Below are 22,411 nucleotides of genomic sequence, written 5' to 3'. Positions count from 1 at the left end.
GAAAATACCTTCCTCTCTGTAGAAAAATAGAGTAGATAAATTTACGTGTCGAAGACATTAAGTTCCCTAACAAACTAAGTCAGAACGCTGCTCACTGCAAGAGTTACTTTTCACAATGAGAAGAAAGTTGGAAACAGTGGAGTTAGATCGCTATCTAACTTGGTTTAAACTCCAAGGAAAAAATTCAACACATAACCAGGGATATCTGTGGGAATACTTAAGACAACGCTTTAAGAAACTTTGTCGAAGAGGAAAACAATCCCAAAGGGAAAATGTTTAGAGTCTTTTAAGAATGCAGGGGTCAATACTTTAAAGGGCTGATTAAATGCCACTAAAGATTTCTGGATGTGAAGTAAGTGGGAGTGTGGAGATATGCACCGTGCCAAATAACCATCTTTTTAGGAATCAAGAAGAAACCATTAGTTTTGAGAGGAGGAATTGTTCACAAGACAGGGTAGGCACTGTGGCAAAGATCCTTACTTTCTGACAGACACAGGCTTACTCCCTCCATCCCAAACCAGGAAGTACATAAACCAGGCCTTCCATTGCAAATCTCAACATAGTTCTCAAAAGGCCACAAAATTAAACATGCATCAAATGCTTATATCTTACATTTTGTGAAGGCAAGGATGTTCTAAAATACAGGTCCTCTCAATATACCAGGTTTGCACAACTAGTTGAGACATGCTATCATTCACTGAAAGAATGGGGAGAAATTAGTATAATTCTTCCTCCAAAGGCTTATTGGAATGTCAGTGGTTGAAACAGTAATTTTAGTATTAGTTCCAGGGGCAAATGCCCAATTTGAAACCATAGCACTGGCAGAGAACAGCAGCTATTCTGGGGACAACTGGAATCAGCAGAGTACTTGGTAGGAAAGTTGTGAATATTCTGACTGGCAGCGAGTGCTCATGAAAACTCGACTGTGTTAAAACTGTTTGACAAACAGGTAACGAGGACACAAAGCCAGGTCATAATGAAGACTGGCAGCATGATAAAGAATTAGGATATAGCTGCTTCTGTTTAGTTTCCTAGCAAGACTACTAATTAGGAAAAAAAAAAACCAACCCAAAATCTTCACACACAGGCCTGTAACTATGTGCAGCTATACTGCCACTAAAACACCCGATACTTCCATGCTTCCTCAAGTACTCTGCTATTTTTAGTAAGGAAAAGGGATGTAATGGTCACAGATTGTAGTATTTTCAGCTTGAAGGCTTCGAGTAATTTTCATTTTTTGGTCAGCCAGCCTTGACAGAATCCCAAAATTTCCTGATCCTGTTCCTTTAAAAAAAAATAAAAATCCCTTTTTTCCTAGAGGGAAAAATCCACTTTTGCAGATCCATCATGAGAGCATATGGTACAATAGCTAGTGCAAAAATCTGCAGACATCTAGATAAATTTCAAACAGTGGTTATTCTATCCTGCTCAGAATATTTCTACTCATCATAATTCATGAATGTTAGTGAGGCCTCAATTACTGCACATAAATTCCAAAATATATGGGGCATAAAAAGCTCTTTAACCCAACAAAAAGGCATAACAAGAACTGATGGCTGAAAATTAAAGCCAGACAAATTCAAAATCAGACAGGAGAAATTTTTTTTTAATAGAAAATGTAATTGAACAAGGAACTTCCTAACAAGAGAAGTGATGGAGTTTTATTATTATTATTATTTTTTTTTTATAAATACTTTGAAGTCTTCAAATCAAGACTTAACCATCTTTCTAGGAGTTGTACTGCAAGGAAATAAAAGCTCTTTGGCTCTACATGGGAAAGATGACAAGAAAGTCTCTTTGTATTTTTTTAATATAAAAAGGTCACACCAGGTAACCTAATAGTTCCTTAACACTTAAAAAGACCACAATCTATACAGCCATAAAAGCAGGTTAGTCTACTGAAAATATACATCTTGAGCAGTCATAGTTTGCATCAAAAACTGTGACTGTAACTAAGTGGACGGATATCCTAAAGTGAACTGGAAATAATATAACTATAAAAAGGCATATTTTCTGAGAGCTAATGACATTCAGTGTTATGTTAGATTAATTAAAAATTGCCTTGAAGTGCCTTACTATGGAAAATAACAGTAAAAAATTACATAAAAGAATGCAAAGCAGAAGAGTTAAACTACCCTAACTTCCCTTTTAGCTCTGATTTGATAAAATCTACCTAACTTTCAATATTCATAGAGAAAGACCCAGAGCTGGGAAGTGCTATACGTATGTATGCATGCACACATGCAAGCATTTACCACTGGAAACCTGGAAGTACATAAACTAGGACTTGCATTGCAAATCTCAATGTAGTTCTCAAAAGGCCACAAAATTAAACATGGTTCAACTACACACATCTTTTCTTTCCAGCTCTCCTGACCATGAGAGAGTCCAGACCTCAGCTGTGTATTATAAACAATGAATTGCACTGCCTTGCAAGAGTAAACCAGGACTTCCTTGCAATAATCTGAAGTAGCACACAGCAACCTCAGAACATCTCCCTGTATAATCCAAAGAACAAAGTCACTGTCAGTAGCACATACCAGTTCTGCCAATGAAAGTTGGAACTTAGAAAGAAAGCAAACAAAGGACATTGTTAGCATGAACATGCCTAAGCAGTGGAATTAATGAAATGATTGACAAAAATGCCAGTGCAGGGTTTTTTTTGCTGAGCCAAAGCCAAACATTTTTAATATTGATCAACAGAAAGCAAAACTTGTTTCAAAAACAAGTTGTTTCATAAATACCCCCAAGATTTATACCAAAAAGATTCAAGCTTTAAAAATCACCACCAGCTTTTCCAAAAGAGATTAAAATTCTATAAGAGGAAAAAGAAATCAAACATACTACATGAGACATAAGTTACTAAATCAAGCCAATAACCAGAAAAATGTTGCAGTAAGAAAGACAGAATGTTCAACTAACCATTTGATGGGCGATTTCTGAGATTTTGTGCATTATGAGTCATGGGAGATGAAGATGGACTCATTTGGCGTGTTCCTGTTGTCGGCGAGTAAGAGTTTAGATTTTGCTTTTTGGTCGTCAAAGGTGTTGCATCAGATAGCTGAAATGTAGCAAAAGACAAACAATCTAGATGAATATTGGCTAAAGACAAAGAAGTACCTATGTCCATCTAAACCTACAACAGTTGTAAACTTCCTTCTGCATACTAAATACATTCTGACCTCTATCTTTCCTATCAGTAGAGTCACATATTGCACCCCAAACCAAACAAAGCCTCTCTGAACATTTACTATCTGGTAATAGATTTTTCTAAGCAATTCCTAACTTTATGTCCTCCCACTTATGGAAAGCCCATGTTATGTGTTGTGGTAGGTTGACCATCACTGGTTGCCAGGTGCCCACTAAGCTGCTCTATCACTCCCCCTCCTCATTAACATTAGTTCTACTCAAAAAAATAAAAAGCCCTTCAAACACTAGCCTCCCAGTTTTCATAAACAAAAAGTATGTGGATTCCAGAGATTTAGGTATTCTGGCATGAACACCTGGGGTTTTGTTTGTTTGTTTTTTTTAAAAGCAGTCAAAACCTGTTATTATTTTTCCTACAGTATTGGGAATTTAAGACATATGAATGATAAGAATGAAAAGAGTTATTTCTAATGATTTTCTAAACAAGTGTTAATTAAAAAAAACCAAGTGAGTCTCTTAAATCCAAAATTTTGTCTCTGGCTTAGGATTTCAATATGTCTAATTACATAAAAGGAGTTATTTAATGATGTTAAAGGAATTGTGCAGAGAAGTTTTCAGAAGAACTAGTCTGCAGTTCTGAAACATTAACTGGGATTATCTGGGACACAGTTCACTCTCTAGATTGGATGCTGAATTGCAACTCTGAGAAACTGGGATTTCACTGCACTATTTATCTACAGAAGAAAAACCCCAAACCAAAACCACACTTTGTTTGCACATAAAGGGCTTCAGCTCTAGTAACAACTTGATTCCAACTAAGAAGTCTAGCAGATTTAAATAATGCCATCAATGACTCTGTCAAAAAGGAGACGTACACAGAATAGAACACATGTAGCACTTAAAGACAACTCCGCTGCCATCAGCAGCATCTTAATGTCATCTTATACTCTTAGAAACCACTGATCAAGTGGCTACAGGATTTTCCAGGTAGCTGAACTTGAAGTATTATCCAATACGCATGCTTACCAGACCTACAGTACTTCACTGCTGTGTAACCAGCTGATCCAATAATTAAACAAAAGAGCTGGAAGGTACACCATGTAGCAAGCTGGAAAACACAGCTTCAGAAGGGCAGCTTTCTCATTCTTACCCACCTCTCATTTCAAGGAGAAAAAGTCAGCAGGCATGTAAACTACTGCTTCCAAAAAAGACTAGCCACCTCTAAAGAGGAGAATGCAAGTAGTGAATGCACAACTGATTTCACTGTATTAACATCTGTCACACAAAGATTAAAGGGACATTTTGGGCAAAACCACTTTTTCCAGTCCCTTTCAAAATTTTCTCAAGGGCTTAAAGAAGGGCTGTCTAAACGCAGTGAAACAGACACTTTTTTTCCTACGGTTTAATGTTTATTTTCCTCATGGAAACATAGTATCATTAAAGCCAATACCACAGAAAAACAGAGTAAGAGATTTCTTGATTTTTTTTTACTTTGTTACAATCTTGGGGCTTTGAATTTGAGGAGCAAATTAATTTATTTCTACTTTTGCAACTGTATCAAGCAAAGGAATGACTCATCCACTTCCAAACAACCAGCCTTTTCTACCAACTTAACTCTCATTCCATCTGTAAAACTATCATTTTTCTTCATGTCACTCAAAACAGTCACTCAATTTCATACAGTATTTTTTCATTGGAAGTTTTATTGTACATGATTATTCTGTAATCTCTTTAAGTTCCATTTATTAATGTTAGAAAAAGTATAATAGGTAAGCATACTGCACTCTTTCAATACCATGAATGAAATAGGCGAGGATCTGGGGCTTATGGTCATTAAAGAATGCACAGTACATAAGCCAAGTTGGGAAAAAACCAAACCAAACCAAACAAAAAAAACAAGTCAGACAACCTGATATTTGCACTTTGGTAACTGACATTTCCACAGCAATTTCAAATTAATAACTCATTTACTCCCTTTTCATACTTAATCATATGTTGTCCTGTTTTGCTGGAATAAGACCCTCACACTACTGTTTTTCAAACCAGATTAAACAAAGGGCATACAAATCTTCAAGTCCAGTAAGGATTCCTTAGCACGGGAATCTCCTGCGTGCTCTGGGAAAAGGGTCTGCTGGGGACATGGTTGAGAGCAAAGGCAGTCTGAGTCCACAGCATGGTACAGAATGGAAGGACAACTCTGAGAAAGCCAGAACCTCATAGGTTTAAGGTCTCACAAATTTCCCTTGGAAAATTTAACTACAGCAATTTTAGATCTCAAAAGGTGTGTACAGGTGGCAAAAGTGGTATTTTTAAGGCCAATAATCAGGTTCACCAGGTAACATGTGTGAAAGCCACAAGTCATATCAGGATGCAAGTCCTATCAGATCACAAAGCTACATATACAAAGGTGACAAAGCCTCTACAATCCAGCAGGAATCTGGGACCTGGGAAAACGTTACATTTCATTACTGAGTAAATTAATGATAGAAAACATGAATGTTTATATAATTAATCTTAAATTGTTGAGGAGTTATAAGGAAACTTCTTCTAAAAAGTATACATTTATAGAGGCCATAAATATAAAACTAGGACTACAAGCTGTACCTAGAAGTAAATGGACAATTATGTAACCCTCGGAAGTTTTCTTCTCAATTGCAGACAGTTAGCAGTTGATGTAAATGTCCTGAAGCACAATACTCCTATTTTTCACACCTACATGGATATGCATACTCTTGTTATCTGTATGAATGACTGTTTTTATTACAGCTTCTACTATGTGCTTGACTTCACCAAAATTTTAGGATGAGTTCTAGAAGTTAATGTGTTGTATAAAAGGTAAGTCTCCATTATTGGCTTTCAGTTTTCCACACTGCAATACTACTAAATTCCTCTTGGTTATATAAAAGTATAAAGAATGTTCAATATCTCCTCTAAAAAGAATACAGCATATTCTTATACCCCTTTCCTGCTCTTCACTACTGAACTCCTATTAAAATATCCTGATCTTTTTAATCGTCTTCATTTGAAGGCATTTCTTGTGCCACTTGTACCACAGCCTATGTTCACACTTATTTTCTTCCACAGAATGATACAGGTTCAAAGTATAATTTCTGCAATTATACTTTAAAACAGAGTGACAGTACCTTCAATTCTAATTCAGGTGAAGACAAAATACTGATTTATGCAATGGCATTATACTTCCAGTGCTACTTGCTATTCTATTTCTGATGTATCTTACTGTACTTCTACAAAAAGCTGCAGTTTTGATGTTTTTCTTCTCCTACTCTGCCTTGAGTGCTAACCCTTAATTTAGAACCTAACAGTGTTAGTATTGTTCATCAGTAATATGACTTACATGGTATTTCAAAAGATTTAATTTGCTGCCCTCTTACCTACTTTTCTTATAGCTCCTGGATGTTACTCTGTCTTGCTTTAGTCTTGAATACCCCTAAATAATTTCGCATCAGCCATATATACTCTTTTTGCAGTCTATCTGTATTTAAACAATACCTGGTGGAAATCTTCGGTCTGTTGTCACTAATATTTTGCCACATTCAAGCAGGTTAAAGAAATGTTTTAAATCATCTTCAAATGAAATATTAATTACTGTAAAGTAGCAATGCCACTTTAGGCATTTAAATGTCATCAAATCTCTTTTGTAACAGGGTGAGTCTTCAATCTGCTTATGCTTTCAGGATATTTTTCCTGCTTCAGCAGCAGTCTGCTCAACCACCATATTTCTGGATATGAGCTGAGACTCCTTTGAGCAGCTACCTAAAAAAAGTTACTGTAGTACTTCAAAAGACAGTATTTGGCAGTAACAATTTCTCTTCCAGGAAGAAGAGTCTTAGTCCAGTTACACAATTTTTAAATTATACCATACTAACATTACAAAATCTAAAAATATTTATTTCTGATCTGGTTAGTTCAGGCACGCTTTGGGTAGTCTGACCAGCAGGTGGAACGAGGGCATCCTGAATAACAGGAAAGAAATTGTAGAAAACAGCAATGGATGCAGCAGAGCTAAAACAGATACTTCATGCAAACCATGTGTATTTATTACCTTACATTCCTTCCTACCTTCTATAATGTTATTTAATTATGGTACACTTTAAATCTTTGACATGTATCTATCTGTTAGAGGCACCATATGACCTAAAAATCATAGTGTAAACTTACATTACTGATATTCCAGTAAAAGTTTTTATCATTCACATGGGCTTTTGTTAAGCTTTTTGCTGCACAAGAACCTGCACGCAGGTAACCATCAAGTAACTCTTTCTTTTTATCTTATGGGGAGGGGGCAGGGAAGGAATAGCTCTAAGACAGAAAAAGGATTCCATGTAATTTCAGCTGGACCACTCATCTACAAAAACGTTACTACAGCCCAAGAAACAGATGCAAAATTACAGTCACAGCTGCATTCTGAGCAGAACAAGTTGGGTAATGGTACACTAAGCTGCTAATTAAATTGCTAATGATTTTTTTTAGTGCCACTGCGGTATTTTGCCACCTTTGTTTAAATTAAGAAAAAAAAGTATCTAGAAAATTTTTAAAATTGCAAATTTCTATCTTGCTAAATACCAGTGAGACCTCCAAGTATGTGCTGCATGTAAACAAATCTCTTCAAAATGACACAGACATGGAGATTTATTGGGAGCTTGTTTGCTGACCAGCTATTTCTCTGTATGTACTTTTCCAAAATTTTCCTTCTTTTAAACACTGCCGTCCTCACAAGCTCCTCTGTATTAATGTCTGCAGCAACACCCACTGTTGGTAGGAGCAGATAATAAACTGACATATGTCATGACATGCTGGTACTGGGAGTATACTATAGCTGCATTTACAAAAAATAATAGCAACAGTACAATTTTATTTTTATTGTGATAACTGTGGTGAAATTTATTGCAGTGTTAGTACTTTATTGTTTCATTATGCCAGATTAGCTGAGGGAGGTAATTATATCCTTGACATGAAAATGCCTTTAATGTTTTCATTTCAATTTTGCAGTTTATAATATGCAGATTATAGCATTATCATAATTCCATATTGTTACATGTACAATTACATGGCAGAACATTTGCTTCCAGGATAATGGAGCTAATTTCTAATAAATGATTTCACCAAGGATCTTAACTCATTCAGCTCTTGGGTAAATAGTGATGGCAATTAAAATATGCATATTTCTCTATTATTTTCAAGTGATTCATGCAGATGTACATTACTTAAAGCCAGGCAGTTCTATGACAAATGGAATACAATAAATTTTTTACTAATACTTTCAGCAGTAATTTTTTGCCTCGTTAAGATTTTTCTAGACAACATCCAATCTGTAACAATATAAATACAACTCTAATGAAATATGTTTATATACACATATGTGTGCATATACAGATATATATACACATACATATATATACAGCCCAGATGATTCCATACACCAAAAAACACTTACGTTATCTTTTTTAACAGTGTCCAACTTTAATGCTCTCTTAACTCTGCAAGAGAAAAATATGGACAAGTTTCATGGTCATTAGACACAAAGATTTCTGGTAGTAAGGTCTATAACCTGTAATTTTAGAGACATTTTCCTTTCTCTTGTTTCACATTTTTTACACTACGCAAGAAAACTAATCTCATCCAAAGCAAATACATTAACTGATTAAAATACTGTATAACAAAAACGTTGCTTATTTAGAAGGACAAAGTGTTTGCATAAGAAAATCCAATTCTCCATTTTATACTAGAGATAAAAATCAAGACACTGAAGTGAAATTGCACTGTATATTTGTCTCTTTCTCAAAGACCATAAACACTGAAAAAATGCAAAAGCATTATCATTTACATACCTTCTGAGCAAGGGTTGAAATTATTTAGCCATTAGTAGAAATAATGTATTAGGCATTTAAAACACAGGTACAGCCAAGGTGAAAAAAGTAGTTCTTCCCATCATTTTAGCTCTTAACATGATTCAGTGCTACCAGACTATGACTTAACTGGGGAACAGATGCTCTATGTCTTTACAGGTCCCCAAACCATAAGAAACTATTTTCTAGTCTTCTTCACTATACTGATTCAGGAACATGCCAAGCTCTCTCTGAAAAATCTGCTCTGCTGAACTGGATGCCCAGCTGTTAATGGCAACACTAGAAGAGGAAAGCTGAATATTTATAATACTTTATATCGTACAGCTGTCTTCTAAAGAGCAGTCATCAAAATTTTATTGAATGCAGACTAAATGCTCAAAGGAAAGAAAGGTCAACATAAATTAAGACTATTTTTCCCACAGACAATTGAAACTTTTAAAGCACATTCCTAAATCTTAACAATAGTTTAAAGCATTATATAAAAAAAATGAGGAAAAAAAATTAAAATCATTTTATAAGAACAGTCCCCAAGAAACATAAATGTTATATCAAATTAAACAAGATTTAGAAAATACATCATATTTCAAGAATTTAGTTCACAGTTTTCATCTTGGAAAAGAGTGTTTTGACTTGTAAGCAATTAAGATGACCACATTCCAAACATACCCTTTTAAAATTTTTGTTACTATTCCAAAACTGTAAATTAAAGTATTGGAAAAATAGAACGAAAACACCTCTTTAAAATATATCTCAGGCAACAGTCTTATATGAGTACTGTTTTACAACTATCTCTTTTACAAAAAGGGGAAGAGAAGTATCCTATCTTAAAAAAGCCAAGTAAACAGGTAACATTTAAATTAAAAAAGCGTGTGAACTTCTTGCCAAGGGGCAGTCAAAGCTGTAACAGTTTGATGGAATTCTTTACAATGTATTTCTTTTTTAAATAGAAACCCATATTGCTTAAGGAATGAAGACTCCATTACATCTTCCACCCCAGTGGCAGCAAAGAAACATTATATTTATTAATACATCTACTCTGAAAGGATGCTCTAGGGGCCAATGCATTTGCATGTTATACTAAGGCATGTTATGATGGAAGTTTTTATGATGGACTTCAAAAGAAGCTGGAAGCCAAAGTAAAGCAGAATCTGGACTCAACATAGCTGTAGGATGAAGATAAATAAGAAACTACATGAAAATCCCACTGAATCATAAACAATTAGAAAATTTCTTAGAGAGAAAATTGTGGACTGGTCAAGACTATGTTCTTTAAAGCCTGTCAAGTACTGTGTACAGCAACAGAGCTGCAGACAGCCCAAATTTCTCTCTACTGGCCTGCAAACCCCCTGCAAACACCCTGAGCTACTGCAGTGAAGAGGCAGCCTCATTCCAGGCAAGCACTTCAACGTTGGAAGGAGCTGCATGGATACAATTTTGGCTTCAGGAGCTCAACTTTGCTTCACTTTTCCCAATCCATCCTACCCAGCAACCTGGTGTGCTTGTGGAGTTGTTTTTAGTGATTGTCTTTCCCATGCCACAATATGAGAAAGTAAATCTCTGGCAACTGTGATTCACTCAAAATAAGTTAAAATTTGTGCTCTTAGTCTACACACAGTCCCTGGCTAGGGCCACTGAAACAAAATTCATCCAGACATCTAATGTGCAGACCCAGTTGGCCAAAGTGTCTTCTCTCAGATCTTTCAAAAGATGAGCATGGAGAAAAACCAATACGTGCATCTAGGTGCAAACAAAATTCCTAAAGTATTTTAGGAAACACCATGGAAGAAGTGCACAAGCTTTAGTTTGGTTTAGGCTGGAAAAGCCTTGCTGTGGCTATGGAGCAGAATCAAATGTCAGAGTGTAAACAAGAAAAGGCGATAGAAGAATGTGGCATATGTGATGACAGTACATAATAACTTATTTACCTGAGTTTCCTACCCTTGAATTGGTTCAAAATTCCCTGAGAGGGCTTAATTTATTTTCTTAGCTATGCAGAGTATGGTGGCACACGTTTATAGCTAGCTGTATAACCTGCAATGATTATTTTGCCCATAATATTTATCAGGTTAAAGAACTACATATTACTTCTATAGCATATTGTTCATCTATCATTCCAGGTCATGTTGTCAGTTCCTTGTTAATACTGGGAGACCTTTACTCACATGAATAGTGCTTGGATGAAACCACTTCTTGGCTTAACAGTGAAAGTCTGGGTATGCAATTTAACTTTCAATAAAGAAATGGGGGTTTTATATTGTTTTTAATTCCACATACACTTAAACTTTACTTCACTATTCATTTATGAATGAATGCAATGGTAACAGTCACGTACAGATTTAATGCACAAAAATGAACATACAGAATCAGGGACTTGATTATATTATTTCATTAAAAATACCGTAGAGAGTATTGTAGTGCATTCTGAAGCCATTTCAGTTAGCTTCCTCTTAGGTTTCTGCTTTCACTGGGGGAAAAAAGAAAACACCTCTATGCTATTTACATATCGCTTCATCTTCAAAACCTGGTAGCAAAAATGTCTTATTAATTGGAAAAGCAGAAAGAATACATGATCATTTTCTATGTTCAGCTTGCATGGTAGTTAAACTCCGTGTGCAACCAGTGAGAAACAGCCTTAAACACCAAAAAAAAAAAAATCAAAGCTTGTGGACTGATGTTTCCTTTGTATTACTACTGTCTGGCATGATTACTTCAACCAGTGGTCAGGAGAAAGACTGGCAGAAGTTGGAACCTATGGTAGCTCTAACACAAGTTATCTTTGAAATCGCATAAGAAGCCGTAAACTGGGACAGTATCCCAAGCTTATATTTAGGCAGCATAAGTCTTATGGCTGCACCTTACTGCTGAAGTTAGCAACATCCTCCACGTTTTCTTTACAGTTCTTCAGAAGCCCGCAATTAGCAAATACACGCAAGAATAGCATCAGACTGACATGACTACTGCTCAATAAATTGCAAAGAATAGAACATGAAGAGGATTTATTCCCACTGGAGCAATACGAAGAGACACAGCCTGATGGAAAATGGACCTTACCGCCACAGGCCTGCAACACCTTCCCACAGCAGCACTAAACCCAGGTGCCAAACTCCGCACAACCCACCCGTGACATGGCTCCTCTCCCTCTTCCACCTCCCACCACGCAGCCTCGCAAGGCTTTATCCGTGGGGCGTGAGGCAACCATGGAAGCCGGGAACAGCCACATAACATACAAAAAGTACTACCCATGCCAGTGGGCATCGCCCGCCCGGCATCCCTCAGGACGAAGGCTCTGCCCCAAGGAGCCACCATCTTAAACGTTTCCCGCTCGCATCCAACAACGGGAAGCCAGAACTAGAAACAAAACCCGCCCTTCCCCACGCTAACGGCGTGCTCCTCCCCTCTCCGGGATCACCCGAGGAGCCCATTTCTCCTCAGGGAAAAAACCTCGCCGCCGTATAGGGAGCCCGCAGGCCACCGAGGAGAACCGCTCCGCCTCACGGCGTTCCCACAACGGGCCCTCGCTCCCTCGGCCGGCCGCCCGCCCCGCTCCCCTCCGCGCCCTCAGGGGCTGCCCCGCTGCCGAGAAGCGGCTCCTAGAACCGACTTTCTCCGCTCCGCCGCCCGATACCTACGACATCGCGGACGCCCGCAGCCGTTCCCGCCGCCGCCTTTGTAGATCTCCCGCCGCCGTGCACCGGCCAAAAGCCGCCGGCTGGAAACGGTGCTGAGAGGGCGGGTAGGCGGCCCCGGCAGGGCGGGACGAGGCCGGTCCCGGCAGGCCTGAGGGGAGGAGAGGGGTCGGTTTGTCTGCTGAGCTGGGTGCTGCGCAACGGTAGGAGCCGGGCCCGGGGAAGGTTTGGGCGGGAGGTGGTGGGTGGCGAAACCCGGTCCCTCAGGGCTGCTGGGGACGCCGGGCAGGGCGGGAGAGTTGCTTCCTCTCTGAGGGGCTGGGGGAAGGGGATTGTTAACGTCTTTTATGGGAGGGTGGGTGGTGAATTTTTGCCCAAGAAGACCCCTGCGCCCACCGGAGCGCAATGGAGTGAGGCTCATGTGGTAAAAGAGTTTCCTCGTTTCAGGTGAGCGAGGCCTGGGCTCGGAAGCTTAAGAAGAAACAGCGGGAAGTTTCCCCGCCGGTGTGTTTGCTGTGAATGGAGGTGAACCTCGGTCTCGGACCCGCGACGAGAAAGGTCGGTATTGCCAGGAAGGGTACGACTTAATTCCTGGTTGGAAGATGGTTTTTATTTGTTAGAATCATAGCAACTAAAATTGAAAGCAGTCGTTAGGCTGTGTTGTCCTCCCACTTCAGCCAAGGCCGGATTGCTCCCTTCTGTCTATTTTGTCTAAAGTGTCATTTGTCCGGTAAAAATTTAACAACCTGAGCCATGGGGCTGCTGGCAGTGCTGCCACTAAGCTATTGCTCACTGGATTTCTGAGCAATGTATTGGCAGCACCTCTCGGCAGAACTGTGGCCCACGTAAGAAATATCTTGGTAATGGGAAGTCTAAGGAGTATAAATGAGAGTTCACATTTTATAAACTAGTTACTGGAAAATTAACATTTATTCTTCTTTTCCTCCTTGACTTTAACCCACTTCCATTTTGTGTGTGTAACACTGGTGCTTAATTATAGTGACACCCGTTTGCAGTAACCAGACTGTATCACAGTGTCCCTATGGGGTCCTTCTAATGCCAGTGTAATATTAAAGTGTCAGGCAGGCGGTCTGTGTATTATAAATAGGGTACTTCATCCATGATAAGCGATTATTATCTTTCTTTCCCAAGTGTAAAAGACCTATATAACTCAACAAGGTGCGAGTGATTTAGGCCTCCTGAGTAAAAATCCAATGAGTCCTGAAGGGGACCCTATGATGTCGTTGTCTTGTTGCTGAACTTGAGATATTCCATTTATTATACTAGAATATATTTTCTGAAGTCAACATTGGGTAAAATAATATGAGAGGCTGTTAGACCAACAGTACAACACGATTTAGTGTCCCTCTGTGATGGCCTTCTAAAAACCCTAATCACCCTTGGTAAAAGCAGAAAGCTGCTGTTAAAGTTTGCTGGCCGCTGGTGAGCAAACAGCATTAGTTACTGCTTTGAATCGTTTTAGCAATTTAGAAAAAATGCATTTTGTATTCTTTTTTTCCATTCATTTATAATTACATGGGTAGTGTTCTCATACTTAAAAGGCCTAAGTTGCACCAAGTTTTACGCACAATCTTAGCTTCATGCTTGTTTATTAATTATATTTAGATAACTCTTAAAAGTAGAATTGTGTGCTTAACTTCGCATACTTGAAGGATTAAGGGTTACAATTTTGACCAATTTTGCTATTAGCAAATTAGTATGTTTCATTGAGTTATAACTGTAAAAACAGAAAACAAAAGCCCATTCTGGTATGGGTTGGCACCAGAAAAAAAGCATGTAATCAATTTAATAATGATTATATCCGTTTTTTAACACTGAGTGTTATATGGTGTTTATGACATTACACAGTGTCTCTGCCCAGTTTTCCAGCTAAATCAGTCTTGGAAATATAAAAGTCAGTTTTTGAGTGAGGGAGGAAATCCTGACAAATATGCAGTTCAATATAGACATGCTCACATGTAGTTTTCACTGGAGGACAAAGGGGGCTTTTACTCTGCTGTTGACACCAAGAAATATAATAGAGAATCCAACATGATATGAGCCAGTCGTGATCATGCAGCCACAGAGCTCTCTCCAATGACAGAAGTGCTGCATCCATTCTTGATAATATTTACTTTGTTATTGTTGTTTGGTGAAAAAGTCTTTTAAATAATTCTGTGCCTCTCACACCTGTGGCCATGTTTAAATTGGCATTTTTTCCTAAAAAAACTCCACGTTTGCTACTGCTGGTGAGCTGTAGCAACAATGAGAGTGGCACTGGCAGCAAAACAGTGGTAGGTATCATATGTTCGTTAATTTACCATTTGGACAAATCATGCTAGGCATAGACAGTGGTAGGAAACTCATCAGAGCCAACGAGTGCGCTTCTGTACAAATTGTCCCATTGTTTCTGTCATTAGGAGAATTTAGCTAGTGTGGCAAGAGTAGAAATTCTAGTGGAAATGTGTAGTAAGGACAAGTCCTAGCGGTTTCTTTCTAAACATGGATAGCAACGGTTTGTATCACAGATAACTTGAAAATTTGTTTTTATGCTTTCAAATAACATGATTATATAACCATTGTCATATCAAATGGTCTGAAATTAAAATAAAATACAATAAAATGAAACTTTGTTTGTGGATCTCATGGTGCTTACCTACAAGCGTAGATAAGTATTTCCCAACTGAGATTTTGAGAATGGAAGACATATGACCCAGATGTTAGGATTAATTTGTGCTAGTCTGTGTTTCAGAGGACAAAGCAGAGGTGTTATTAAACAGGCAAGACAGTAACAAATTCTAACTGTAATTGTATTCTTCACAGAATGGCCAGCAGTCCTGAGAATAACGCATCCCCCTCCGTTCAGAAAGTCATGCGCTTGGAAAGTTCCCAAGGAAAGAAGTCCCAGCATGCAGAAGAAGCGATCTTTTATATGAACTGCCGAGCAGCTTATCTAACTGTTTTCAAAAGCAGTTTAGAAAATATTAAATCAAAAGAACAACTCAGTTTAGGTAACGATTATGTATTTTTTCCCCCCTAGCTGTTGTGTGTGATGATTACAGTGGGTAGTTTACAAACAGCAGTCAGCAATTCAGTAGTGAGAATATTCTAATACATAAACTCAGTAACTGTTTTAAGGAAGTTACAGTAGTTTTAGGTAGGGTTCAGATGGCTGTATCTTTGAAGATATAGTCATCATTTACCTGTTATAAATTATGTCACATAGTGATTTTTCAAAGTTTATAGAGACTACCATTCCTCAAAGTTTTTCATTTTCCTCAAATCCTTAGTCTTTGTTACTACGTGTTGGATGACTTGTGGAAGTGGGAATAGTGTACAGAGCTTTTCATCTGTAAATCACCAGTATGAATGGGCAAAAGTCAATATTGGGTGACAGCTTACAGGGGACCTAAGTGAGTTGTTTAACAACACCAAATTTGATGGTAGCATTGTTGCTTACTTGAGGTGGGCCTAGGTCCTGCTTTTTGATTACGACGTTTCTGCAATAAATTTTTGCCTATCCCTGACAGATGATTGAGTTGGTCTCAGTTCAGCTTATAGTGGGCAATTGCCCTGGCACAGAAAATTGCCATGATAACTGGCATTAATTGGCATAGAGATTTGCAGACTTATATGACAGGTTGTTACTGGGTGCATGGATATGGTAATTTACCCCTAAAGATAGTCTCACAGATCAGTTATAAGCCACTTTGAGTAATATGTGAAAATATTGCCTTTCCTCTACCAACTTTATGTGATCAAATGGACTGTTTCAGACACTGGTGTTTCATAAGAATTCTTACTCTTATTTTATTTAAACTCCCACTGAATGATAATGTTCCCATAGACTGAAATGAAGTTTTCATTTTTTCATCCATATTATATTTGTGTATAAGTGGTATTGCTGTCAGCAGTACAATAGGAAAAAAATATCTCTGAATGCTTCACCTGTACTAAATAAAGGTGTTAGCAGATACTGAAAGGTGTGGAGCTTAACAACATTTGTTTTGAAAACCTATGGAATTTCAAAGTGCCTTGTGTGGAATTATTAGGAAGGTTACAAAAGTTTACCTCAAAAATGATAGTTAGGGCTGTGTATTGGAAATTGTTTTCTTTATAATATATCTTAGTGACAAAGTAAGATAAGACTGAGTAATAACCTGTTTCAGTTGTGAAATAGGTTTCACTATCCCAGATAAAATTTCTCAAGCAAATATAATACCAACTTTGCTCTCTCTTGGAGTTGTAGGATTGTGTACTATGTCTTACCATGTTTGGGGTTTTTGTTTCTTGTTTTGTTTTTATCTTTCTTAGAGCATTTTTGTCCTTTCGTGAAGAAATTTAGTCATGGTTGTATATAATAGCGTGGGCTTGTGTTAGGAAACTCATGAAAGTGTCTTTCAGTCCCGTTTTCTACCTGGAGTTTTGTGATGTGAAAATCTTAGCTTGCCTTATTGGAAAAAATGTTTCCAGCTCACATGGTTGACAAAGAAAACATGAGAACATAAACTTTCAGTTAGATAAAGAGAACCAAAATGTATCATTAAAAAAAATAATTTTTATTTTGTGGTTTTGGGGTACAGCTCAGAATACACTTGGGATTGGTGGTAGTACAGGTTGTTTTCTTGAGTCGTCGTCATAGATTATGATGCCAGTAAAAGGTATGTGTGTTATGGCATTGCGGTTGTTCGTAATAAAAAAAAACAAACCATGCAACGGCTGAAGGCAAAAACATGCTAAGCTATCAAATAATTTATTTTTAATTCTAGTGACTGTATTTTTTTTCATACGTGAGGAAATGTTTCTCACTAATGGCTGCATTGCCCATGCCTAAAATATGTGAGGTCTCACGTGGAAACCACCACTATAAAAGCTGAGTGTACTTCTCTGTTGCACTGATTGTTTGTAGCTTCTTTCCCTATACCAGTACATGAAATTCTACCCATTAGCAAGCACATTCTTTCAGCATGTGACTTAGTGTTATCCAGGCTTTCTTAGCTGTAATAAAAGTGCCTTTATAACATCCTAATGATAGTTTTGGATAATCTGGATTTTAAGATAGGAGTGGTGTGAACAGATGTAATCTCTTTTATATATGCTTTGGCTTTCATCTCTATCCATATGCCACTTTGCGACATAGCAAGTGTTTGGGCATTTTGGTTTCAAGGTCAGCTTGGAAAGGGCAATTAGTTGCTCAGGCTCCCAGTCTTTTCAGAGATATTTAAGAACTTCTTTTAAAATTTGTTAGCATTGAGAGTTATTATAGATTTATACTGCATCTTAAGTAGATTCTGGCATTTATCAAATGAGTGGTGCCAATGTTTAAGCATCTCTTGCTGCATGATCTTTGGCTAATATTCTCAACTGTAAAATATTCACTTAGAGATTGGCCCTGCAAAATTTTATTTGTAGGAGTTTTACTTATTCATGGATAGTAGCTGTGTTGTAATATTACTTAAGGTATTTAGCAGAATCAGTCTGGAATGAAGTATAAATAAAAGGTGCAGTCTAATTGAACTTTCAAAAATACAAACTTGGGAGGCATGTAGGGTATGGCAAGTGCTGATTTCCCTGGATATATAAAAATACAAAATTGTCGCATATTTGAAGGATACTCTGTTAAATGTGAGTGAATACTGTGCTATAATGACATTCCAGGGAACTGGGCTATCCATGTGAACAAACACACAGAGTAACTGCCCTTCTTTGGCTGACCTTGACATTGAAATCCTTCAACAATTGCTATGTGCCCAAGCCTTGCATGGATAAAGATGTAAGCTTTGCTGTATTCTTCTGACTCTGCTTGTAGAGGTGACAGGGCACAAATCTTTATTTAGTCCTTGGCATTCAACTGGAGATTAGCAACAAAGGTGTCTGTTTTTGTTTGTTTGTTTTTATGGTGACACAGTTGCCTACTGAGAATTGTAACGATGCCACCACCTCATTTCACAGATGCTACTGAACTGCTCTCAGCCAGTATAGACTTGGTCATTGGTCAGCTGGCTAAAAATCAAGCTGCCAGCCTAGGTAGAGATGAAGGATCTCTTGTGTTTCCCTAAAAAAAACTTGATTATATGGGAAGATATAAAAACATCCCTCCAGTTTCAGATAGACTGTGCATTTTAATTTAATTTCAGTTTAATGTAATACCTTCTTCGCCCTGGAAACTGATGAAAGGATGTTTTCAGTAAAGGCTTTTAAGAGGCTAACTAGATCCAGCAAATTCATTTTGAAGAATGCCAGGTGTAGCAGCAGCGGGACTGATTGCATGCATGGTATTGGCTGTTGGCCTTAATGTATGTCTGTTGGTATCATTTTTCCTTTACATCTGAAATTCATGTTGCGTAATTTGAATTGATAAGTTCAAATGTATAGATGTGACATAAAATATTGTTTAAGATAAATTCTACACTAGATCTCAGCTCTTGGCAAAGTGGAAAGACTTACGTGGATCTCAGTAGAAACAGGATCTAATGATGTGCAAGCTTACAAATAAGAGTTTCTTGATATTAAGGCAGGGGACGTAGACACTGGGCTGAATTTTACACCTGTCTTTCGAGGAGACTGTCTTTGAATTCATGGATATTTTGCTTATTTAATAGTTTGAACCCATTAACTTTCCTTAAGGAAGACATCCCATTGAGTTTAGTAGAGCAGTGCATATGAGTAAGTGGAAGCTGCAGATCGGAGCCTTTAAGCAAAATAATTCCTGTGATATTGTTATGTTGTAAAAAGTCACAGGCTGCTCTCTGGTTTCTTCCTTTTTCTGTAGAAGAAAGTGGGTGTGATTCGCAGCAGTGTGGCATATTCATGTCTGTGCTGGATCATAGTTCGCAAGGGATGATCTAGGATGCCAGGCAGTGCCTCTTTGATGACTTCTTTCAAAAGAATATGTGAGTGAGCTCATCTGCCCCCCAGGCTGCTTGAACCTCTCTGGTACAAACCACAGAATTCAAGGCCATGGAAGGTCACAGTCAGTCTGTATCAGTAGAGTACAGGATTAAGACTATAAGCAAAACTGTCCTTTAGACCTGCTTTTCCCTTGGATTGATTTGGCTTAAAAAAAAAAGTCTGAACATGGAAAGTGATTAAAGGATGTTTTGAAAAAACTCCTTCGCTGGCAGCTGGAACGTATCGTTAATATTATGTTTTATTGTTCAGTACTTCAACAGGCTGGAAGAAATCCATGTCAGAAGACAGTTAATAAATATTGGACTTCACAAACAACTACACTGAATTTCGATGATTTTTGTACTATTTTAAAAAAAGAAAAACCAGCTACAAAAACTGAACTGCTCGAAGCATTTGGAAAAATAGACACAGATAATACTGGATATATTTTACATGATGAACTTTATAAAATTCTTACAACAGTAAGTATCAGTAGAAACTTAATTATCCATCTTTAACCATTAGTAGAGATTTTGGAAATTAAACAGGAAAACTATTCTGAATGTGTAAACACATATTCCTGACCAAAAGAATCAATAACTGATTCATGTTTTTGTTTTTGTTTTTTTTTTTAATTTATGTCTAATTGTCTGTGGTTATCTGATCTTTCTTTCAGTTTTTCCCCTTACAGTCTTGCGGTTGCTAACCTGTCTGTTCCTTTCAGCAATTGTGCCTTGAAGGTGGAAGCTGGCAGAAAAAATATTTCTCATATTTTCACAGAATGCTTTGTTGAAACTCTATCAATACAGCAGTGGAGCAACAGAAGGGGAAGCACATGTCTCTCCCTTGGTTCATTTAGTGCAAATCCCTCTATTCTCTACAGAGCCTCTCTGCAGCCCTTTGGGGTTTTGAACTTTTACCAAGAGAATTAATGATATACCTTTGCTGTTCTCCCCTCACAAGTTGTTGTCTATGTATGTTCAGAAGCAGAATGGTCTTCCAAGTTGGTGTAGAGCTGATGCTCTGACTTTAAGCTAATTGATGTACATCACAGATGATTACAATTATTTTCTTTCTCTGTTCTGTCAGTTTTTTTGCTCTGTGCAGCCAACCACCCCCCCCCCCCCGCCTTCATTGTAAAAGCCAATCGTCTTGCACAGCACAAACACTAGGGAGCAGCAGCAATTAAAACCAGACTGGTAGAATTCTAGTAGAGTTCTCAAAAGTGAGACTAAAACAATTTCAAGGAAATGTAAAGGAGAGCAAACTGGGACAGAAGGATCAAACAATTTACATACTAAGTTTGTTTTATTGGGTCAACCACAACAAATATATTTGTATACTTCAAACATTGTGGCAGAACCTTCAATCCTCATTCTGTATGAACAAAAAGATATAGTTGCAATGGTAAGGAAATATTCTATATATAATAAAAGATAGAAGTAACAGATGTTGAGTGCTACCGTAGTTATGCCATGAAGGGCTACAAACTCTGTATTGTTATATAAAGTCAGGGCATTTCTTTATATAGACGCAGACTGAAGAACTTACTAGATATGCCTGCAGTAGCAACTGGTGCTGTTCAAAGAGCAGAGGATCAGGATTTGATTTATTGCAATCCACTATGGCTCTGGGATCATATGTCCACATCACATGTTTACCAACAATGAAGTTCATGTTAGTTTTCAGTCCCAAGTTTTACACCATGCACCTATAGCTGAAAAGTATGAAGTAGATTTCTGTACAGCAATTGCATATTGCTGTGTCATTGCTAACAGCCCTGTGCATCTGTGTAGAGGAAACTTCTGGAGGACCTTGTGGAAGACATGCTTTCTTCCTGAGAGATGTACCTTGTGTCCACATTGCAAGTGGGGCACTCCAGATGGTGTTCTGACATGCAATTCAGACTTGGTTCCAAAAGGAGGGAAATTGCTCTGGCTTCACACTAATGATTCCAAGTAGAGACAGGTGCAAGGCAAATTCATGCCTGGAATAACTCTTCTAGTGAACTAAATTGCAGGTGTAAACTGGTATAACAGGATAGCTCAAGTAAATAAGTGAAACTAACCATTATGAAGTTAACTCTTGGTTGTTAGTGTGCTACAATATAAGTAAGAATGACTGAGAGCTGGGGTTGCCCAGGTTATGGAATATTTTCTGAAAATGATGTAGGTGTCATTCACAGTGGTTTTCCAGAAGACACCACAGAATTGCATAAACTGATGTAATTGATCTGTTCAGTATTTAGTAGCATTGTAGGGACATAATTTTTTATGATGTTGACCTCTATTTTGATGATTCAAGTCAAAATCCATTTAAATCTATTGCAAGATAAGATTCCCTGAAAGGATATTAAAAGGATCTTTGTGTTTTTATTAAATGTGCACTGTAGGTGAACAGCATTCTTGATGAGAAACCCAAACTGAGTTTTTTATTGCAGAGAGGCGAAAAAATGACTCGGGATGAAGTGAGTGCCATTATTAAACAAGCTGATTTTAACTGCAGTGGCAAACTTGACTACAACAAGGTATGGCAAACAGAGTGATATTATTTGTTCTTGTGTTATTGACTCGATGTTATTGATAGTATTAGCATTATCAAACTCAGTACATACCACCTCCATGTGTGGGTCCATTGATGACCTTACCCCAGTCCCACCCCCCCACCCCCCCAACTGCCTACGTACTGAAACACGGGCAGGTATGTATTTCTGTTTCACTCACTTTATCTGGCTATTATCCTTGAAAAGGTCACTTGCTGCAAGTGAACTTAATGTTTTAGACAGAGCCTAATAGTAAGCACAAAACCTAACAGCATGCGTGAAGGTAAGAGTTAAAGGAATGGCAGGTTAAAGGTGACCATTGGCAGCAAACTTGGCTA

The 22,411-nt window shown here is 37.8% G+C and overlaps 2 protein-coding genes across 4 annotated transcripts in view; one reads left to right on the top strand and one right to left on the bottom strand.

Moving 5' to 3' along the window:
- The window catches only part of ITGB3BP (integrin subunit beta 3 binding protein), a 36,208-nt gene extending 23,438 nt beyond the window's left edge, over positions 1-12,770 (bottom strand). The window contains exons 1-3 of one of the 2 annotated variants that reach the window (XM_069788525.1): positions 12,644-12,770; positions 8,603-8,645; positions 2,923-3,061 (exon numbers count right to left, since the gene is read on the bottom strand). In XM_069788525.1, the coding sequence (XP_069644626.1) occupies positions 2,923-3,061; positions 8,603-8,645; positions 12,644-12,648 (187 nt within the window). In that variant the 5' untranslated portion in view covers positions 12,649-12,770. Of the gene's footprint in view, positions 1-2,922; positions 3,062-8,602; positions 8,646-11,868; positions 11,982-12,643 lie in introns of those variants that run through there. The other variant, XM_069788524.1, reaches the window with a different exon arrangement.
- The window catches only part of EFCAB7 (EF-hand calcium binding domain 7), a 29,974-nt gene continuing 20,025 nt past the window's right edge, over positions 12,463-22,411 (top strand). The window contains exons 1-5 of one of the 2 annotated variants that reach the window (XM_069788517.1): positions 12,463-12,732; positions 13,088-13,198; positions 15,464-15,651; positions 19,802-20,013; positions 21,924-22,058. In XM_069788517.1, coding sequence (XP_069644618.1) covers positions 15,465-15,651; positions 19,802-20,013; positions 21,924-22,058 — 534 coding nt within the window. In that variant the 5' untranslated portion in view covers positions 12,463-12,732; positions 13,088-13,198; position 15,464. Of the gene's footprint in view, positions 12,844-13,087; positions 13,199-15,463; positions 15,652-19,801; positions 20,014-21,923; positions 22,059-22,411 lie in introns of both variants that reach the window. The other variant, XM_069788518.1, reaches the window with a different exon arrangement.

Source organism: Haliaeetus albicilla, chromosome 8 (assembly GCF_947461875.1).
Source record: "Haliaeetus albicilla chromosome 8, bHalAlb1.1, whole genome shotgun sequence".
Taxonomy (NCBI): Eukaryota; Metazoa; Chordata; class Aves; order Accipitriformes; family Accipitridae; genus Haliaeetus; species Haliaeetus albicilla.
The sequence above is the reverse complement of the archived record's forward strand: the minus strand, read 5'-3'. Positions and strand labels throughout refer to the sequence as shown.